The 22,578-nt window shown below is 45.3% G+C and overlaps 2 protein-coding genes across 2 annotated transcripts; both read left to right on the top strand.

The window, feature by feature from the left end:
- The first annotated feature begins 1,303 nt into the window (after positions 1–1,303).
- On the top strand, positions 1,304–4,288 carry LOC125537795 (amino acid transporter ANT1-like). Its single transcript, XM_048701106.2, has 3 exons — positions 1,304–1,739; positions 2,616–3,254; positions 3,497–4,288. The coding sequence occupies exons 1-3, from the start codon at positions 1,509–1,511 to the stop codon at positions 3,887–3,889; spliced, it is 1,263 nt and encodes a 420-aa protein (XP_048557063.1). The 5' UTR covers positions 1,304–1,508; the 3' UTR covers positions 3,890–4,288.
- Positions 4,289–4,408: 120 nt separating this feature from the next.
- LOC125537796 (GDSL esterase/lipase EXL3-like) lies at positions 4,409–6,278 on the top strand. The gene is made up of 3 exons (XM_048701107.2): positions 4,409–5,069; positions 5,262–5,392; positions 5,533–6,278. Exons 1-3 carry the CDS (start codon positions 4,769–4,771, stop codon positions 6,172–6,174), a joined length of 1,074 nt encoding a protein of 357 aa, XP_048557064.2. The 5' UTR covers positions 4,409–4,768; the 3' UTR covers positions 6,175–6,278.
- The last annotated feature ends 16,300 nt before the right edge of the window (positions 6,279–22,578 follow it).

Raw genomic sequence — 22,578 nt, 5'->3', positions numbered from 1 at the left:
AGGTGGTGACTCCCGAAATCTTCAAGTGGTTGTTTTCGACACCAATGGTGTTGAGATGATGGCCAAGTGAAATCCACACAGGAGACAATTGCCTTGGACCTTTAGGTTATTATCTTTTTTGTTGCGTGTTAGTTTACTTTAACGTTGAATTATTAGTTCAAGACCTTGAGACATATGACTATGGGCTAAGACTTTTGCATATGACTATCTTGAGTGCTTACGACTATGTTGTGCAAAAGGCTGAATGTTTGTAACCTCACCACTTCAACAAGAGATTTTACCAGACCGCATGTCTTGTGTATAACCAAACAACACTTCACATCTGCATACCATAGGCTTCCAACTAAACATCATTTTTTCGAATATATCCAACTAAGCATTGGGTGTGTTTCTACTCAGCCATGCGGAAGGGGAGTGAAAAACATGTTTTTTAACGGGTACTAGTAAATGCACACGTGCAATGCACGTTAATATTTAGGCAGTATATTAATTGTATGTGGATATTAGGCATGCTATTATTTGTGTATTAATCATGTAATTATTGCAATATTTGGTATGAATTGCACGTTAAATACGTTTAACGCTTGTCATTGGAGCAGTCTAGATCGTTGGATTGACTTAATTCGATGACCGAGATCAGTTGAATCTGTCTTTTTGGGTTTTTTATATTGACTAGTAAATCGGCACGTGCAACGCATGTTAAATATTGAGGCAATATATTAATTACGCGCGGATTTTAGGTATGCTATTATTTGTGTGTTAATCCTATGATTAGTGTAATATATTTGGTATGATATTAATTACACGTTAAACACGTTTAACGCTCGCTATTGGAACAGTCTAGGTTGTTAGATTAGCTTAGTTCAATGGCTGAGATCAATTGGATCTGCCTCTTTGGGTCTTTTTATATTAGTGTAGATATAGATATAGATATAGATATAGACTAGTAAATGCGCACGTGCCACGCACGTTAATATTTAGGCAATATATTAATTGCACGTGAATATTAGGCATGCTATTATTTGTGTATTAATCCTATGATTAGTGCAATATTTGGTATGAGTTGCACGTTATACATTTAACGCTCGTCATTGGAGCAGTCTAGTTCGTTGGATTAACTTAGTTCGATAGCCGGGATCAGTTGGATCTACCCCTTTTAGTCTTTTTATATTGGTATAGATATAAGATGTAGATTCATTCGGCTAAATCAGGCCACAGATACGAAATCCCATTCATATAACCAAACGGATTGTAAACTGATCATGCAACACAGGTTGTAGCACTCAGTATCGATTCGCGTGTGAGCGAAGCTTTTGCGTCCGACAGATATCCAGAAAGCTCCAACGTGATCCCATCCCGCTCACCATCCACGGACCACGGTAGTACAACGACGGCTCCTCCTCTCGTTCCCTCGTGCGCCAAACCAGATTCCAAAATCAAAATTCACTTCGAAAAGCTCCGCTACTTCTCTTGTCTCTGCGTCGCCGCCGCCACGGTTGTTGCTGCGGATGGCTGAGGCGAAGGGGGCGGCTGCGCCGCTGCTGGCGCGGGAGGATGGGAGACGGCGTGGAGGCTGGGGAGGAGCAACCTGGGCGCAGACGCTGGGCAACGTGGTGGTGTCCATTGTGGGCACGGGGGTGCTCGGCCTGCCCTACGCCTTCCGAGCCGCCGGCTGGGTCGCCGGATCCCTCGGCGTCGCCGCCGCCGGATTCGCCACGCTCTACTGCATGCTCCTCCTGGTCAGTACCGTACCTCGCATTAACACTACCAGATGCCATCTAAATACTAATACTACTACTTCTACCGTTCTACGGCCACATCCTGCATTGCATTCAGCTTAAGCAGATTGGGACTTGCTGTCCATGCCAAATTGCATGGTGTCTGTATTTACGTTTCGATTGAAGATTAATCGTAGCCGTACTACCATGTTGTTGTTATCATTCATACGCTAGAAGTACTATATTAGCGACAGGGTAAAGTATTTGGTCACTCGGGATAAATTTTTTGCGTCTTCGTGTTTAAGGACACTATTGATTTTTCATATGGGGATATCCTGTGCCCACTGCCCAACTTTAAAGTAAAGAGGCTTGCCACTTTCAGTATTTTCGTTCCATTTCCCATCAGAAAAATATGGTCCCATATTGTCTCCAGTATAACAGGAACGGTAACCAGGGTCGGTCAGGATTTTGCACACATAATAAGAAATAAAACCAAATGAAGCATGTAGTCCGAAGCACTCCCGGAATAGTGTCAGAATGGAAGCCTTATTCATGGTCATGACCAGCCTTATGGCATTAAGCCGTTAGCCTGTTCTTGGTAGTATTTCTGTAAACGTGGTAGTTTCTCCTCTCACATTCTAGTTAAATTGAATGGTCATACTTTCTGAACTGTGCTACTGTTCGTTGCTTCTTCAGCGTGTTGAATTTGTTGAACAGGACTTTGCCTGTTAATTTGTGTTTATACTTCACATTGATCAGCACACTGATGGTATGATAAAAAATGAACCGTGTATGTACTGTGCCGCATCTATGATTTTTACAATGTTATGAACTTCTGTTTTGATAGCAACAACTTTTTAGCTGCTTAATTTACTTGTTTCGATTTCTATTCTGAAGGTGGACTGTAAAGATAAATTGCAAGAGGAAGAAACTGATGAACCAAAGAATTATACATATGGAGATTTTGGTGAGAAGTGCTTTGGGACTATAGGTCGGTGCTTGACGGAAATTCTCATTCTTATCTCACAAGCGGGTGGTTCTGTAGCTTACCTAGTATTCATTGGTGAAAATCTGCATTCCGTGTTTAGCCAGTCGATGTCACCAGCTGGCTTCATCTTTGCCGTCCTATTGCCTGTGCAAATCGCGTTGTCCTTCATTCTTTCACTATCCTCTCTTTCACCATTCAGTATATTTGCTGATGTGTGCAATGTCCTAGCGGTGGCAATGGTTATCAGAAAAGATCTTCAACTAATTGATCATCCTTTTGCAAATAGAAGTGCTTTTAATGGGGTTTTGGCGATACCTTTCGCTTTTGGAGTCGCGGTCTTCTGCTTTGAAGGATTCAGCATGACACTGGCACTAGAATCATCAATGGCGGAACGTAGAAAGTTCCGTTGGGTGCTTTCTCAAGCAGTTGTGGGCATCATAGTTGTGTATGCATGTTTTGGAGTATGTGGGTACTTGGCCTATGGTGAGGCTACCAAGGACATCATAACACTTAATCTTCCCAATAGTTGGTCATCTGCTGCTGTTAAGGTTAGTGCAATTTTCATAATCTATATCGTGTAATTGTTTGTTGAAATATGCTATTGCTTCTCGTCAAATATTTTGTAGCCCCAGTACTTGATAATTGGTTGTATAAGGTCATAAAGTATGATTCAAGTGTGAATCTATTATATTTTGAGATTTGAAAAATTGTAAATCTTATTGCCGCATGATATCTAACATGCTGGAGTAGTGATCTTTGTATCCTAAAAGTTCAAAAAATCTACTGGCAGGTTGGCCTATGCATTGCACTAGCATTCACATTCCCAGTTATGATGCACCCGATTCACGAGATTGTGGAGACAAGGCTCAGATCAAGTGGATGCTTCCAGAAGCTCTCCCACGGGGTTCCTGGTGCCGAGTGGCTAGGCCTGCACTCGAGCCGCATCATCATGGTGACTATTTTAACTGTGATGGCATCCTGCATACCTGCATTTGGGTCCTTCGTCTCCTTTGTTGGGTGCACCGTCTGTGCGCTGCTCTCCTTTGTGCTACCCACCTTCTTCCACCTCAACATCGTAGGATCGTCAATGAGCCTATGGAGAAGAGTGCTGGACTACGGCTTCCTTCTGTTTGGCCTTGGTTTTGCTGGTTATGGAATATTCACTGCTCTCTCGTCACACTGACTGATGAAGTAATGACAAAATGTCCAAGATCTGCAAATTAGGGTTTATTTCTTCGGAAGACGTGTCTGGAGAGAAATATCTGCTGCCCTGGGATAACATGCATCAAATTGAGAAGACTTTCATACTCAGCTGATTATCCCCTGCCTTGGTTTGATTTGTTAGGTGGTGGTGTACTTTATATGTATCTTTACCTTTCGTATCATTTTTTTAAAATGTATTCATAGGAGGCAACATGATGTTTATCGTGATTTGGTTGTGATCCTTATCTGTCTGTTGTCAGGATTTCTGTTTTTGAGTCTGATAGTTCATACAGATGATAAGGAAGCACATGGGTCCATCAATGCTATTGTCCATGTGAAGCTGCAGAGCAAAGAAAATACTCACCAAATCTACTGTTCAGGTCTTTCTCCTTGTGAATAAATGGAGTATATTTTTTATTTGTCATTGCTGGCTATTTTGTCAAACTAATATAAGAATTAATTTTGTCACAAGCACGATATGCTCATGGAAGCCAAGTAGTTGCACGGTTCAATGTACATCGCAAGTTATAGCACTAAAGTGACTTTTCGCCAATTTTAGACACAGATGGTGTAATTGACTCATGAATTTTCCCTGCCTAGGCCTAGGTGGACCTGCCAAATTTAGCCACCGTCCCGAGACAAAGAAGAAGAGCAAGTATCGCATCACTGCACAAATGTCAACCTACAAGGACATGCGGGTGAGCACCCCGGGTCTTGCTGATCTTGCATGCAACTGCCGTGTTCTTTTAGACCAAATCACTTGGTGGAACGAGTAGGACACGGCCTATTTATCTACCATGGCGGACACCACATACCAGTCTCAAAAAGTGTGCGTCCACGGTTCTAGGCGTTCACCACCATGTATAACATGATCCCCGCCCTGCTAGTTCTCGCCGGAGTCATCACCGGGGTGCGTGCGGCAGCACCTCCTCCGGTGCCGGTGCCGGTGCCGCCGAAGGTTCCCACAGCTCCCCCGGCTACTGCCGGGCCGCTTAAATACCCCGCGATCCTTGCTTTTGGTGACTCGATTATAGACACAGGTAACAACAACTATATCAGGACAATCGTCAGGGCCAACTTCCCGCCCTACGGCAGGGACTTCCCCGGGCACAAGGCCACCGGCCGGTTCACGGACGGTAGGATCAGTGTTGACTTCCTAGGTACGTATGTATCACCGATCACACACATATATACGGCAATTACATATTTCCTCTGTCTCAAAATAAGTGACTCAACTTTGTACTAACTTTGTACTAAAGCTAGTATAAAGTTGAGTCATTTATTTTGGGACGGAGGGAGTATAATTAAGATAGTATCAGTCAGTGTGGATCACAATGGTTTTGTAAATGCAGCGGCGGCACTTGGTGTGAAGGAGAATGTCCCGCCGTACCTGAAGAAGGACCTCACCCTCGACGACCTCAAGACCGGTGTCAGCTTCGCATCGGCCGGGAGCGGCTACGACAACGCCACCTGCAAGACCATGGTACGTCGTCCTACGTACGCGTTCACCACATACACGAGCTCGCGATGCATGGAGCTAGCTAGATCGATGTAGGCACGCATGCATGCATGCGTGCAAATCATATCTACAGTTGATCGAGATCCCTGCCTGTATGCATGCAGTCGGCGCTGTCGATGGAGCAGCAGCTGAAGATGTTCCTGGAGTACAAGGCCAAGGTGGGGACTATCCCGGACAAGGCCCTCTACCTCCTCGTGTGGGGCAGCAACGACATCGTGGAGCACTTCACCTTCGGGGACCCCATGTCGGTAGAGCAGTACAGCGACCTCATGGTCCAGCGCGCCATCTCCTACATCCAGACCCTCGTCAGCCTCGGCGCCAAGAGGATCGCCCTGACGGGAGTGCCGCCGGTGGGCTGCTTGCCGTCGCAGCGCATTCTCTCTGGCGGGATCCGGCGGCAGTGCGCCACGGATCGTAACCAGCTAGCCAGCATGTTCAACAACAAGGTCAGGGAAAAGATGGCCATGCTCGGCGTCAAGCTCCCCGGCGTCACGCTCACATTCATCGACCTCTACGCCATCTTTGAGGACGTGATCCACCGGCACGAGGCGCTCGGGTTCAAGAACGCCAAGGACTCGTGCTGCGGTTTCCTTGGGCTGGCGGTAGCCGTGCTCTGCAACTTCGCCAGCCCGGTCTGCGCCGAACCCGCCAAATACGTCTTCTGGGACAGCTACCACCCCAGCTCTAGTGCCTACAAAGTCATCATCGACATGGTCGTCGAAAAATACTTCAGATACATGAACTAGCTAGCTATGAGTGGTAGAGGACAAAGGGGGAAAGGAGGAAAAATAAAGGAAGAACGCAATAACTCTGGAACTGACTAGCAATCAGTCCACAGATTTTGTTTTTAGTTTAGGTCGGAATTTTTGTCTAATAAGGGGTTGACACGTGGCGCTGATCTTTGAGTCGCTGTATGCAACAAATTCGACGGATTCATTCCCAGCAGGTTGCCTGGTCGGCCCGCTCCCAGCGTCCACTTGCCCATACACACATCCGCCCGCCCGCTGGATTTTGCCACCCCGATCCAGGCTAACGGGCCTGGTTCATTTTTGGAGGAAAAAATCCGACTCAGGGCCTATTCGGTTTGAAGGATTTTCATAGGAAACACATAGAAACAAGGATCCCGAAGGAAATTTCCTATAGATGCGTTCGGTTTGTAGGAAATGTGTATAGGAATTTCGTAAGAATATTATTCATTTCCTGTGTTTTTGGAGGAAATTACACATCCACTCAAAGCTCATTTTGTGCGTAGAAACGAGGCGAGCCAATTCCTTAGGGTGGCAAGTGCCATCCTATAAAATTCCTATACTAGTCCTAATTCCTACGTTAAGAAATCCTCCAAACCGAATGAGCCCTCAGTAACGCCCGCCCACTACCACCCCACTCGACCACAAAAGGGTAGGGGAAGACCACAAAGGGTAGGGGCGGGCCCAGGATTGGGATAAGCCCCGGGCCCTAGGCCAGCTACAGTGCATCTACAGTGAATAGTGTAGACAAAGAGGACAAAAACAAGCCAGGCTGAGCAGGCCCTGATTAAAAGAAAACAAGAAAAAGACAATGTTGGCATGTAGTTTGGTTGCCTGCATGTGATGTCTTGTCATCGTGAAGTAATTTTCACTCGGTGTTTGGTTGCATATATGCATGGTGATTAGTAGCTAACAACTGCACTTAAGAGGCAGGGGAGTGAACCCTCGAGTTGCAGCAGACTGGCTCACTCGCGCGCTCGTCGGAGCTGTAGTAGCTGGGCTCGTCCGCGCGCTCGAGAGAGCTGCAGCAGTTGCCCGGCTCACCCAACCAAGCAGCGCGTCTCTATGAAGCAGCTGCACGTCGTGCGTCGGCGAGTCCGACCACCGCGCCGTCATGGACCTCCATGTGACCGTGCAGACCATCGAGAGGGCCGCCGCGGTGGGGGAGGCCCTCCTCGACTAGCGCGATATGAAGCGTGCCTCCCTCCCGCATCAAGCAAGCCCAGCAGCTCCGTGGCTTGTGGAGGGTCGAGGCCATCTGCATCTGCTACTCGTGGAGGGCGGAGGCCACCTGCATATGTGTGCGCGGGGGGCGGGGCAACGGCGGCACATGCGCGCGCCGGGGGCGCGCAGACGGCGAGCGGAGGGCAGCGGCAATGGGGGGGGGGCAAGTGCACGCAGGCCGGGCAGGGCAGCGTGCGCGGGGGCGGGGCAACGTGGGGAAGGGGGAGTGCGTGTGCGAGTGGGGCAGCGCGCGTGGAGGACGGATGCCATCTGCATCTGCAACTCGTGGAGGGCAGAGGCCATCTGCAACTCGTGGAGGACCTCCGTGTGACCGTGCAGACCATCGAGAGGGCCGCCGCGGTGGGGGAGGCCCTCCTCGACTAGCACGATATGAAGCGTGCCTCCCTCCCGCATCGAGCAAGCCCAGTAGCTCCGTGGCTTGTGGAGGGTCGAGGCCATCTGCATCTGCTGCTCGTGGAGGGCGGAGGCCACCTGCATATGTGTGCGCGGGGGGCAGGGCAACGGCGGCAGATGCGCGCGCCGGGGGCGCGCAGACGGCGAGCGGGGGGCAGCGGCAATGGGGGGGGGGGCAAGTGCATGCAGGCCGGGCAGGGCAGCGTGCGCGGGGGCGGGGCAACGTGGGGAAGGGGGAGTGCGTGTGCGAGTGGGGCAGCACGCGTGGAGGACGGATGCCATCTGCATCTGCAACTCGTGGAGGGCAGAGGCCACCTGCATCTGCAGCCATGGCCGCGGGCGGCAGGGCAGAGGCGGCAGCTGCCGCGTGAGCGCGTCGACGGCAAGCGGGGGCGGCGAGCGCGGCGAGAGAAGGAGGAAGAGAGTGAGGGGATAAAGTGATTAACAACTAACACGTTTCCAGGGAGCCACCCATGTGCGCTTCGTCCCATCACATGAGTCAGGGCAGTTTCTAGCGAGTCTGGCCCAGAAGTGCTTTAAGAATCGTGTGATGCAGGCATAATAGTATACACAGGTAACCAAACAGCCGAACATAAAAAACACGCTGCATGTATCAAGTCTGATTGGGATTTTGTGTGCAACCAAACGTGCCCAAATTGAATATCACAGGTCTTCTCAAAAAGAAAAACTGAATAGCACAGCGGAATTTGAAAAAAAAATGGAAGAGAAAAGGAGCTGACCTGAAATCAGACTTACAGGATGTGGCACGTTGATTTATCCCCAATTGAGGGTTTATTGTTGCTATGTGTAATATACAAGTTGGTAATGCTTGTGGACAACATTATTATTTAGACTAGCCACATCCATTATAAACTTCTACGGCGTGCTTCCACAAAAATGAAAAATGTGGCTGAAAACACAAACACAAAAGACACACATGTGAATCTTCTTTGTTGTGATGGAACACATACAAACCGCTTCCATAAAAACATGCAAAATGCGGAGATTAGAGCAACTCCAACAGGCTGACCCAAACGGACGGTGATTTCGTCCGCTTTTTGTCCGTTTGGGTTGGTCGCCCGCCTAGCGTCCGCCCTGTTTTTCATATGGGTCGGCTGCGCGCCTAACGCGCCGACCCATATGTGCAGGCGTGGCCGGCTGGCAAACTGTCGAACCTTGGCAAACTGTCGAACAGCTTGCGGGTGTCGAAGAAGGAGACGGCCGGCGAGGGGAGATGCGGCGCCCACAGACCAGCTAGCTGCCCTGCCGGCGTCCGACGAGCGTGCCGGTCGGATGTGGCGGGGGCGACGAGGCGTCTTCTTGGTCGCGGGCGGCTGTGCGGTGGGGAAAGCGGCGGCGGGAACCAGTTTGCTCCCCGGCGGCAAAACAGCGACGGCGGGGGGCGACTGGGGGCTGGGGCGGCGTGCTGGACGGATGTGGAGGCGGCGACAGCTGGAAGAGTCGCCGGCGCGGTGACGGAGGAGGCGGGGCGAGGGTTGCGGGGAGACCAATGTGCCACAGACCAGCGGGCCCGGAGACAGGAGTAGGTGAGCGCGCGCGCGTCCGTCGCGTGTCCTCACCGACGCAAATCAGAGTATCAGACTCAAAAAGAGCCGAAAATGGGTCGCCCGCGGACGAAAAACGGACGCACGTTCATTTAGGTCGGCACGTTGGGCCGCCTTTTGTGCCCGCGCCGACCTAAAAGAACGGCCGTGGACGAAATGGATCGTCCCATTGAAATTGCTCTTATATGTACAAGCACTTGTGCCAAGCCCCATTCCTACCGAAATAGAAAAAATATAAAAATTTAGAAACATAGCTAATTTGAACGACTTCGAAACTGCACAAAGCACTGACTAAAATTACAACAAAACTCCCAAAAACTAACCTTAAGAAACGATTATTCAGAAACATGAGAAGACACCCATCGGCCATCGCTGAACTGGTGTATCACAACAGCTGATATAACCAATTGAAACTAGCTCTCATCACAGTGTCCTGTGAAAAAAAATTGCTGCAACGAATGATGACAGATTAAAGGAATGAGACTCCTGCTTAGTTATGTACAATAGCTTGTCAATAAGTCTTCTAACTTCTACTAGAATGCTAGTTGATAACACTAGAAGAAGGTATCGACTGCCAAAAGGTATATATCCAGACTATGGCTTGCCATCCCGACTACACGATGAATCAAAAATATGGTGACACTATATATGATTACCGAAAAAGGCTTTTATCCCGTTATATATATAAAGCAAAGATCAATCATAGTCCAAGTACAAACGCACCCTATGACAACACACGCACATACTCAAGGCGGGATACATACGCGCTGAGTGCAGCAACATCACCCCTAACACTACAACGTGAACACGCCACCGCGAAGAGATGAAGCCGCAAATGACGAACCGTGAGGTTCAAGGCGGCGCCTCCAAAAAGGTTATGACGCCAACGCGCCACCACCGCCCGACCCGGGGTTTAGAGTTGCTTAGATGTGCCCAGCGCTGCTGCAGTCGGAAATGGATTCGGACGCGCCGCCAGCCGCTGATAAGTCTCCAACGTATCTATAATTTTTTATTGTTTCATACTATTATATTATCAGTTTTGAATGTTTAATGGGCTTTAATATGTCCTTTTATATTATTTTTGGGACTAACCTATTAACCGGAGGCCCAGTGCCAGTTTCTGTTTTTTTGCCTATTTCAGTGTTTCGTAGAAAAGGAATATCAAACGGAATCCAAACGGAACGAAACCTTCGCGAGAATCTTTCTTGGAACAAACGCATACCGGAAGACTTGGAATGGAAGTCTGGAACTCCGTGAGGCATCCACGGGAAACTAATGTTGGAAATATGCCCTAGAGGCAATAATAAATTAGTTATTATTATATTTCCTTGTTCATGGTAATCGTTTATTATCCATGCTAGAATTGTATTGATAGGAAACTCAGATACATGTGTGGATACATAGACAACACCATGTCCCTAGTAAGCCTCTAGTTGACTGGCTCGTTGATCAATAGATGGTTACGGTTTCCTGACCATGGACATTGGATGTCATTGATAACGGGATCACATCATTAGGAGAATGATGTGATGGACAAAGACCCAATCCTAAGCCTAGCACAAGATCATGTAGTTCGTATGCTAAAGCTTTTCTAATGTCAAGTATCATTTCCTTAGACCATGAGATTGTGCAACTCCCGGATACCGTAGGAGTGCTTTGGGTGTGCCAAACGTCACAACGTAACTGGGTGGCTATAAAGGTACACTACAGGTATCTCCGAAAGTGTCCGTTGGATTGGCACAAATCGAGACTGGGATTTGTCACTCCGTGTAAATGGAGAGGTATCTCTGGGCCCACTCGGTAGGACATCATCATAATGTGCACAATGTGATCAAGGAGTTTATCACGGGATGATGTGTTATGGAACGAGTAAAGAGACTTGCCGGTAACGAGATTGAACAAGGTATCGGGATACCGACGATCGAATCTCGGGCAAGTGTCGTACCGATAGACAAAGGGAATTGTATACGGGATTGATTAAGTCCTTGACATCGTGGTTCATCCGATGAGATCATCGTGGAACATGTGGGAGCCAACATGGGTATCCAGATCCCGCTGTTGGTTATTGACCGGAGAGTCATCTCGGTCATGTCTACATGTCTCCCGTACCCGTAGGGTCTACACACTTAAGGTTCGGTGACGCTAGGGTTATAGAGATATTAGTATGCGGTAACCCGAAAGTTGTTCGGAGTCCCGGATGAGATCCCGGATGTCACGAGGAGTTCCGGAATGGTCCGGAGGTAAAGAATTATATATAGAAAGTGCTATTTCGGCCATCGGGACAAGTTTCGGGGTCACCGGTATTGTACCGGGACCACCGGAAGGGTCCCGGGGGTCCACCGGGTGGGGCCACCTGCCCCGGGGGGCCACATGGGCTGTAGGGGGTGCGCCTTGGCCTATATGGGCCAAGGGCACCAGCCCCAAGAGGCCCATGCGCCAAGAGATGAGAGAAGGGAGAGTCCTAAAGGGGGAAGGCACCTCCGAGGTGCCTTGGAGAGGTGGGACTCCTCCCTGGCCGCACCCTTCCTTGGAGGAAGGGCCAAGGCTGCGCCTCCCCCCTCTCCCTTGGCCCTATATATAGTGGGGGGAAGGGACGGCAGCCCAACCTAAGCCCTGGCGCCTCCCTCTCCCTCCCATGACACATCTCCCTCCTCCCGCAGCGCTTGGCGAAGCCCTGTTGGAATCCCGCTGCTTCCACCACCACGCCGTCGTGCTGCTGGATCTCCATCAACCTCTCCTTCCCCCTTGCTGGATCAAGAAGGAGGAGACGTCGCTGCTCCATACGTGTGTTGAACGCGGAGGTGCCGTCCGTTCGGCGCTAGGATCATCGGTGATTTGGATCACGACGAGTACGACTCCATCAACCCCGTTCTCTTGAACGCTTCCGCGCGCGATCTACAAGGGTATGTAGATCCACTCCTCCCTCGTTGCTAGATGACTCCATAGATAGATCTTGGTGACACGTAGGAAAATTTTGAATTTATGCTACGTTCCCCAACAGTGGCATCATGAACTAGGTCTATGCGTAGTTTCTATGCACGAGTAGAACACAAAGTACTTGTGGGCGTTGATTTTGTTCAATATGCTTACCGTTACTAGTCCAATCTTGATTCGGTGGCATTGTGGGATGAAGCGGCCCGGACCGACCTTACACGTACTCTTACGTGAGACTGGTTCCACCGACTGACATGCACTAGTTGCATAAGGTGGCTAGCGGGTGTCTGTCTCTCCCACTTTAGTCGGATCGGATTCGATGAAAAGGGTCCTTATGAAGGGTAAATAGCAATTGGCATATCACGTTGTGGTTTTTGCGTAGGTAAGAAACGTTCTTGCTAGAAACCCATAGCAGCCACGTAAAACATGCAAACAACAATTAGAGGACGTCTAACTTGTTTTTGCAAGGTATGCTATGTGATTTGATATGGCCAAAAGGATGTGATGAATGATATATGTGATGTATGAGATTGATCATGTTCTTGTAATAGGAATCACGACTTGCATGTCGATGAGTATGACAACCGGCAGGAGCCATAGGAGTTGTCTTAATTTATTTATAACCTGCGTGTCAACATAAACGTCATGTAATTACTTTACTTTATTGCTAACCGTTAGCTGTAGTAGTAGAAGTAATAGTTGACGAGACAACTTCATGAAGACACGATGATAGAGATCATGATGATGGAGATCATGGTGTCATGCCGGTGACGATGATGATCATGGAGCCCCGAAGATGGAGATCAAGAGGAGCAAAATGATGATGGCCATATCATGTCACTATTTGATTGCATGTGATGTTTATCATGTTTATACATCTTATTTGCTTAGAACGACGGTAGTAAATAAGATGATCCCTCATTAAAATTTCAAGAAAGTGTTCTCCCTAACTGTGCACCGTTGCGAAAGTTCGTCGTTTCGAAGCACCACGTGATGATCGGGTGTGATAGATTCTTACGTTCGAATACAACGGGTGTTGACGAGCCTAGAATGTACAGACATGGCCTCGGAACACATGCAAAACACTTAGGTTGACTTGACGAGCCTAGCATGTACAGACATGGCCTCAGAACACAAGAGACCGAAAGGTCGAGCATGAGTCGTATGGTAGATACGATCAACATGAAGATGTTCACCGATGATGACTAGTCCGTCTCACGTGATGATCGGACACGGCCTAGTTGACTCGGATCATGTAATCACTTAGATGACTAGAGGGATGTCTATCTGAGTGGGAGTTCACAAGATGAACTTAATTATCCTGAACATAGTCAAAAGGTCTTCGCAAATTATGTCGTAGCTCGCTTCAGTTCTACTGTTTAGTTATGTTCCTAGAGAAAATTTAGTTGAAAGTTGATAGTAGCAATTATGCGGACTAGGTCCGTAAACTGAGGATTGTCCTCATTGCTTCATAGAAGGCTTATGTCCTTAATGCACCGCTCAGTGTGCTGAACCTCGAACGTTGTCTATGGATGTTGCGAACATCTGACATACACATTTTGATAACTACGTGATAGTTCAGTTAAACAGCTTAGAGTTGAGGCACCGAAGACGGTTTTGAAACGTCACGAAACATATGAGATGTTTCGAGGGTTGAAATTGGGATTTCAGGCTCGTGCCCACGTCAAGAGGTATAAGACCTCCGACGATTTTCTTAGCCTGCAAACTAAGGGAGAAAAGCTCAATTGTTGAACTTGTGCTCAGATTGTCTGAGTACAACAATCATTTGAATCGAGTGGGAGTTGATCTTCCAGATGAGATAGTGATGTTTCTCCGAAGTCATTACCACCAAGCTGCTAGAGCTTCGTGATGAACTATAATATATCAGGGACATATATGATGATCCTTGAGATATTCGCGATGTTTGACACCACAAAAGTAGAGATCAAGAAGGAGCATCAATTGTTGATGGTTGGTGAAACCACTAGTTTCAAGAAGGGCAAGGGCACGAAGGGATACTTCATGAAACGGCAAATCAGCTGCTGCTCTAGTGAAGAAACCCAAGGTTGAACCCAAACCCGAGACTAAGTGCTTCTGTAATAAGGGGAACAGCCACTGGAGCAGAATTACCCTAGATACTTGGTAGATGAGAAGGCTGGCAAGGTCGATAGAAGTATATTGGATATACATTGTGTTAATGTGTACTTTACTAGTACTCCTAGTAGCACCAGGGTATTAGATACCGGTTCGGTTGCTAAGTGTTAGTAACTCGAAATAAAAGCTACGGAATAAACGGAGACTAGCTAAAGGTGAGATGACGATATGTGTTGGAAGTATTTCCAAGGTTGATCAAATATCGTACGCTCCCTCTACCATCGAGATTGGTGTTTGCGTTGAGCATAGACATGATTGGATTATGTCTATCGCAATACGGTTATTCATTTAAGGAGAATAACGGTTACTCTGTTTATTTGAATAATACCTTCAATGGTCTTGCACCTAAAATGAATGGTTCATTGAATCTCGATCATAGTGATACACATGTTCATGCCAAAAGATAGTAATGATAGTACCACCTACTTGTGGCACTGCCACGTAAGTCATATCGGTATAAAACGCATGAAGAAGCTCCATGTTGATGGATCTTTGGGCTCACTCGTTTTTGAAAAGTTTGAGACATGCGAACCATGTCTATTGGTGTATATGCATGAAGAAAATCCATGCAAATGGACCGTTTGGACTCACTTGATTTTGAATCATTTGAGACTTGCAAATCATACCACATGGGCAAGATGACTGAAAGCCTCGTTTTCAGTAAAATGGAACTAGAAAGCAACTTGTTGGAAGTAATACATTTTGATGTGTGCAGTCCAATGAGTGCTGAGGCATGTAGTGGATATCGTTATGTTCTTACTTCACAGATGATTTGAGTAGATGTTGAGTATATTTACTTGATGAATCACGAGTCTGAATTATTGAAAGGTTCAAGTAATTTCAGGGTGAAGTTGAAAGATCGTCGTGACAAGAGGATAAAATATCTATGATATGATCATAGAGATGAATATCTGAATTACGAGTTTGGCACAGAATTAAGACATTGTGGAAATTGTTTCACAACTAATACAGCCTGGAACACCATAGTGTGATGGTGTGTCCGAACATCATAAACTGCACCCTATTGGATATGATGCATGCATACCCTGATGTCTCTTATCGAATTACCACAATAGTTTATGGGTTAGGCATTAGAGACAACCACATTCACTTTAAAAGGGGCACCACGTAATTCCGATGAGATGACACCGTATGAACTATGGTTTAGAGAAACCTAAGCTGTCATTTCTTAGAAGTTTGGGGCTGCGACGCTTATGTGAAAAAGTTTCAAGCTGATAAGCTCGAACCCAAAGCGGATAAATGCATCTTCATAGGACACCCAAAACAGTTGGGTATACCTCCTGTCTCAGATCCGAAAGCAATAAGGGATTGTTTCTAGAATCGGGTCCTTTCTCGAGGAAAAATTTCTCTCGAAAGAATTGAGTGGGAGGATGGTGGAGACTTGATGAGGTTATTGAACCGTCTCTTCAACTAGTGTGTGGCAGGGCACAGGAGTTGTTCCTGTGGCACCTACACCAATTGAAGTGGAAGCTTATGATAGTGATCATGAAACTTCAGATCAAGTCACTACCAAACCTCGTGGGATGACAAGGATGCGTACTACTTCAGAGTGGTACGTAATCCTGTCTTGGAAGTCATGTTGCTAGACAACAATGAACCTACGAGCTATGGAGAAGCGATGGTGGGCCTGGATTCCAAAAATGGCTCGAGGCCATATAATCCGAGAGAGGATCCATATATGAAAACAAAGTGTAGACTTTGGAAGAACTACTTGATGGTCGTAAGGCTGTTAGGTACATATGGATTTTAAAAGGAAGACGGACAATGATGGTAATTATCACCATTAAGAAAGCTCAACTTGTCATTAAGATGTTTTCCGACAAGTTCAAGGAGTTGACTACGATGAGACTTTCTCACTCGTAGCGATGCTAAGAGTCTGTTGGAATTATATTAGCAATTACTCCTTTATTTGTGAAATCTTGCAGATAGGATGCCAAAAACCATTGTTTCCTCGACGATTTTTGAGGAAAGGTTGTATGTGATACAACCGGAAGGTTTTGTTAATCCTGAAAGATGCTAATAAGTATGCAAAGCTCCAGCAATCCTTCTAAGGACTGGAGTAAGCATCTCGGAGTTGGAATGTATGCTTTGATAAGATGATCAAAGTTTTGGGTGTATACAAAGTTTATGAGAAACTTGTATTTCCAAAGAAGTGAGTGGGAGCACTATAGAATTTCTGATAAATATATGTTGACATATTGTTGATCAGAAATGATGTAGAATTTCTGGAAAGCATATAGGGTTATTTGGAAAGTATTTTTCAATGGAAAGCCTGGATTAAGCTACTTGAACATTGAGCATCAAGATCTATAAGGATAGATCAAAATTCTTAATGGTACTTTCAAATGAGCACATAGCTTGACATGATCTTGAAGGTGTTCAAGATGGACCAGTCAAAGAAGGAGTTCTTGCCTGAGTTGTAAGGTGTGAAGTTAAGACTTAAAGCTCGACCACGGCAGAAGAAAGAGGAAGGACGAAGGTCGTCCCCTATGCTTTTGTCATAGGCTCTATACGGTATGCCATGCTGAGTACCGCACCTGATGTGTGCCTTGCCACACATCTGGCAAGAGGGTACAAAGGTAATCTAGGAGTAGATCACCAGATAGCGGTCTAAATTATCCAACCCATCACCGTCCAGCAAGCCTACGATGGAATTACTCATGCACGGCGGTGAGCATCATGAAAATTGGTGATGGAGGATGGTTGATGACGACGACGGCGACGAATCCCCCTCTCCGGAGCCCCGAACAGACTCCAGATCAGCCCTCCCGAGAGGTTTTAGGGCTTGGCGGCGGCTCCGTATCGTAAAACGCGATGAAATCTTCTCTCCTATTTTTTTCTCCCTGAAAGCACATATATAGAGTTGGAGTTGGAGTCGGGAGGTCTCCAGGGGGCCCACGAGGTAGGGGGCACGCCCTAGGGGGGGGGGGCGCCCCCATCCTTATGGAAAGGGTGTGGGGCCCCTGGTCTTCATCTTTGGCGAGGATTTTTTATTATTTATTGTAAGATATTCCGTAGAGTTTCAGGTCATTCCGAGAACTTTTGTTTTCTGCACATAAAACAATATCATGGCAATTCTGCTGAAAACAGCATCAGTCCGGGTTAGTTCCAGTCAAATCATACAAGTTAGAGTCCAAAACAAGGGCAGAAGTGTTTGGAAAGTAGATACGACAGAGACGTATCAACTCCCCCAAGCTTAAACCCTTGCTTGTCCTCAAGCAATTCAGTTGACAAACTGAAAGAAATAAAGAAATTTTTTTACAAACTCTGTTTGCTCTTGTTGTTGTAAATATGTCAAGCTAGCATTCAAGTTTTCAGCAAAGATTATAACTAACCACATTTGCAATAATTCTCAGGTCTCATGATTACCCATATCAATAGCATAATCAACTAGCAAGCCATAATAATAAATCTCGGATGACAACATTTTCTCAAAACAATCATAATATGATATAACAAGATGGTATCTCGCTAGCCCTTTCTAAGACCGCAAAATATAAATGGAGAGCACCTTTAAAGATCAAGGATTGACTAGACATTGTAATTCATGGTAAAAGAGATCCAATCATAGTCACACCCAATGAAAACTAACAATAATGAATGCAAATGACAGCGGCGCTCTCCAACTGGTGCTTTTTAATAAGAGGATGATGACTCAGCATAAAAGTAAATAGATAGGCCCTTCGCAGAGGGAAGCAGGGATTTGTAGAGGTGCCAGAGCTCGGTTTTGAAATAAAGGTGAATAATATTTTGAGCGGTATACTTTCATTGTCAACATAACAACCAAGAGATGGCGATATCTTCCATGCTACACATATTATAGGCGGTTCCCGAACAGAATGGTAAAGTTTATACTCCCCCTCCACCAACAAACATCAATCCATGGCTTGCTCGAAACAACGAGTGCCTCCAACATACATTAGGTCCCAGGGGGAGTTTTGTTTTGCAATTATTTTTGATTTAGTTTGCATAAAGCATGAGACTGGGCATCCCGGTGACCAGCCATTTTCTCGTGAGTGAGGAGCAGAGTCCACTCCTCTTGAGAATAACCCGCCTAGCATGGAAGATACAGGCAGCCCTAGTTGATACATGAGCTATTCGAGCATACAAAATAGGATGATTATTTGAAGGTTTAGAGTTTGGCACATACAAATTTACTTGGAACAGTAGGTAGATACCGCATATAGGAAGGTATAGTGGACTCATCTGGAATAACTTTGGGATTTAAGGGATTGGATGCACAAGCAGTATTCCCGCTTACTACAGGTGAAGGCTAGCAAAATACTGGGAAGCGACCAGCTAGAGAGTGACAACAGCCATGTACATGCATTAAAATTAATAAACATTGGATGCAAGCATGAGTAGGATATAATCCACCATGAACATAAATATCATGAAGGCTATGTTGATTTGTTTCAACTACATGCGTGAACATGTGCCAAGTCAAGTCACTTAAATCATTCAAAGGAGGATACCACCCCATCATACCACATCATAACCATCTCAATAGCATGTTGGCACGCAAGGTAAACCATTATAACTCATAGCTAATCAAGCATGGCACAAGCAACTATGATCTCTAATTGTCATTGCAAACATGTTTATTCATAACAAGTTGAATCAAGAACGATAAACTCATCATATTTACAAAAACAAAAGAGGTCGAGTTCATACCAGCTTTTCTCATCTCAGTCAGTCCATCATATATCATCATAATTGCCTTTCACTTGCACGACCAAACGATGTGAATAATAATAGGAGTGCACGTGCATTGGACTAAGCTGGAATCTGCGAGCATTCAATAAACAGGAGAAGACAAGGCAATATGGGCTCTTTTGTCAGATAAACAATAATGCATATAAGAGCAATTTCAACAATTTAATTATGGTCTTCTCCTATCGACCCCCAAAGAAAGAAAAGAAATAAAACTATTTACACGGGAAAGCTCCCAACAAGCAAAAGAAGAACAGGAAATATTTTTGGGTTTTCTTTTTTAATTACTACTACAAGCATGGAAATTAAATTAATTAAAAGCTACAACTAATTTTTTTGGTTTTTCTTAAGGTCTATTAAACACACAAGAAGAAAGCATAAAAGAAATAAACTAGCATGGATGATACAATGAAAAAGTATGAGCACCGACATCTAGCAATGAGTGTGTGTGAACATAAATGTAATGACGGTGAGAAATACGTACTCCCCCAAGCTTAGGCTTTTGGCCTAAGTTGGTCTATGGCCACGGCTGGCCTGGCTGATATCCATAATAATAGTTGTTGGGGTCGTACTGTGATGCAGTGGCTATCGCCTCCTAAGCTGCAGTGTGGCGACGAGTGGCCTCCGCTCTCCTCTCGTACTCATCTGCCTCCTCTCTAGAAATAGTATATCCTCCTCTTGCCTGATAATCAAAGAAAGCAGAAGCAGCGAGAGTAATACGGACAGCACGGCGTCTGTCAAAGATTAGTCGGTAGTGGAGAGGTGATTCGTTCCTCTCGACAAAATGGTGAGAAACCATAGAATCAAAATCTAAATAAGCAGGAGGCAACTCCATGTCTCCTTCACGAACGTCTATGTCAAGAAATTTAGCTAAGCGGGTTGCATAAATTCCTCCAAAGAAATCTCCATTATATCTATTATGATGCAACCTACGAGGTACAATGGCTCCCGTATGATAAGATTGGTCTCCCGACACAGCACTCCTGAGAATGCTAAGGTCAGGGACACACATGTGACATGCTTCATCCTTAGCATTTATGCACCTACCTATGAAGAGAGCAAAATAATGTATAGCAGGAAAGTGGATGCTCCCTATGGTAGCTTGCGTTATATCTCTAGATTCCCCTACAGTTATACTAGCAAGAAAGTTTCTAAATTCAGATTTAGGGGGATCCCTAACACTACCCCATTGTGGAAGTTTGCAAACAAAAGTGAAATCCTCTAAGTCCATGGTATAAGATTTGTCATAAAGATCAAACATGACTGAAGGAGAATTGCGCAAAGATGAATACTCAAACCTCCTCACAAAAGAGCTTATGAGATCATGATACTGGGAGCATTTGTCTGCCTCAAAGTCCTCAAGACCGGCATTACGCAAATATGCGTTAAATTCTTCTTTAATTCCCGCTCGATCCATAAAATTTTTAGAAGGCCACTCACAAGGACGCACTGGAGCGTCTCTTGGTGGCTCTTCATCAGCATCACGCATTGCAAGCCTGGGTCCTTGCTTCCTTGAAGAACCACCTTGGAACATTTTCCTAAGCATATTTCTTCCTCTGAAAGATTCTGAATTTTTTTAGTAACTTCAAAATAAAAGTAAACCAAACTCAATAATATTGATAGCAACTACTCCTACAAGTGCCTAGAGCCTATATCATGCATCAAAACTACTTTTGACCATATAAATTTGACATGCAAGCTCAAGAACAGGGTCACCTAAGCAGCAAAAATTTGCAATGAATAAAGCACTAGAACAAAAACTAATTGGAGCAATGGAGGAGTCACATACCAAGGAACAATCTCCCTAAGCAGTTTTGTGAGAGGTGCTTTGTGCAAGGAGATCGAAAATGGCAGCAAAGAGGGCTGGAACTCGTGCTTGAGTTGGTTTTTCGTGTTTGTGGGAGGAAGAAGAAGAGGATGAGTGCAGGAATAAGTGGAGGAGGGCTACTGTGGGCCCACGAGGCAGGGGGGCGCGCCCTAGGGGGGTGGGCGCGCTCTCCACCCTCATGGCAAGGTGGTTGGCCCCCCTGGTGTGTTCTTTGTTCCATGAATCCTCAAATATTCTAGAAAAAATCATATTTAATTTTCAGGGCATTTGGAGAACTTTTATTTTCGAGGTATTTTTATATTACACGGATAATCAGATAACAGACAGAAAATTATTTATTTTTACTTTAATTCAACTAAAGAACAGAAAGTATAGAGAGGGTACAGAAGGTTGTGCTTCTAGTTTCATCCATCTCATGATCATCAAAAGGAATCCACTAACAAGGTTGATCAAGTCTTGTTAACGAACTCATTCCGAATAACATGGAACCGGAGAAATTTCGAATAACACTATGTTACCTCAACGGGGATATGCATATCCCCAATAATAAGAATATCATATTTCTTCTTGACAGTTGGAAAAGGAAATTCAAAACCTCCAAATATAATCGATGGAATTTTTCTGATAGAATTGATACTATGAACTTGAGGTTGTTTCCTCGGAAAGTGTACCGTATGCTCATTACCATTAACATGAAAAGTGACATTGCCTTTAGTGTAATCAATAACAGCCCTTGCGGTATTCAAAAAAGGTCTTCCAAGAATAATAGACATACTATCGTCCTTGGGAATATCAAGAATAACAAAGTCCGTTAAAATAGTAACGTTTGCAACCACAACAGGCACATCCTCACAAATACCGACAGGTATAGCAATTGATTTATCAGCCATTTGCAAAGATATTTCAATAGGTGTCAACTTATTCAAGTCAAGTCTACGATATAAAGAGAGAGGCATAACACTAACACCGGCTCCAAGATCACATAAAGCAGTTTTAACATAGTTTCTTTTAATGGAGCATGGTATAGTAGGTACTCCTAGATCTCCAAGTTTCTTTGGTATTCCACCCTTAAAATTATAATTAGCAAGCACGATGGAAATTTCAGCTTCTAGTATCTTTCTTTTATTTGTAAAAATATCTTTCATGTACTTAGCATAAGGATTCATTTTGAGCATATTAGTTAATCGCATATGCAAAAAGATTGGTCTAATCATTTCAGCAAAGCGCTCAAAATCCTCATCATCCATTTTCTTGGATGGTTTGGGAGGAAAAGGCATGGGTTTCTGAACCCATGTCTCTCTTTCATTACGATGTTTCCTAGTAACAAAATCTTTCTTATCATAACATTGATTCTTTGATTGTGGGTTATCAAGATCAATAGCAGGTTCAATTTCTACATCATTATCATTACTAGGTTGAGCATTACTATGAACATCATCATTAACATTTTCATTAGGTTCATGTTCATTGCCATATTGTGTTTCAGCATCAGACATAGAGATATCATTTGGATTATCAGGTGGTTCAGCAATAGGTTCACTAGAAGTTTGC

The sequence above is a fragment of the Triticum urartu genome, chromosome 2A (genome assembly GCF_056163025.1).
Source record: "Triticum urartu cultivar PI428250 chromosome 2A, HENAU_Tu73, whole genome shotgun sequence".
Classification (NCBI taxonomy): Eukaryota; Viridiplantae; Streptophyta; class Magnoliopsida; order Poales; family Poaceae; genus Triticum; species Triticum urartu.
This window is presented reverse-complemented; position numbering and strand designations above follow the sequence as displayed.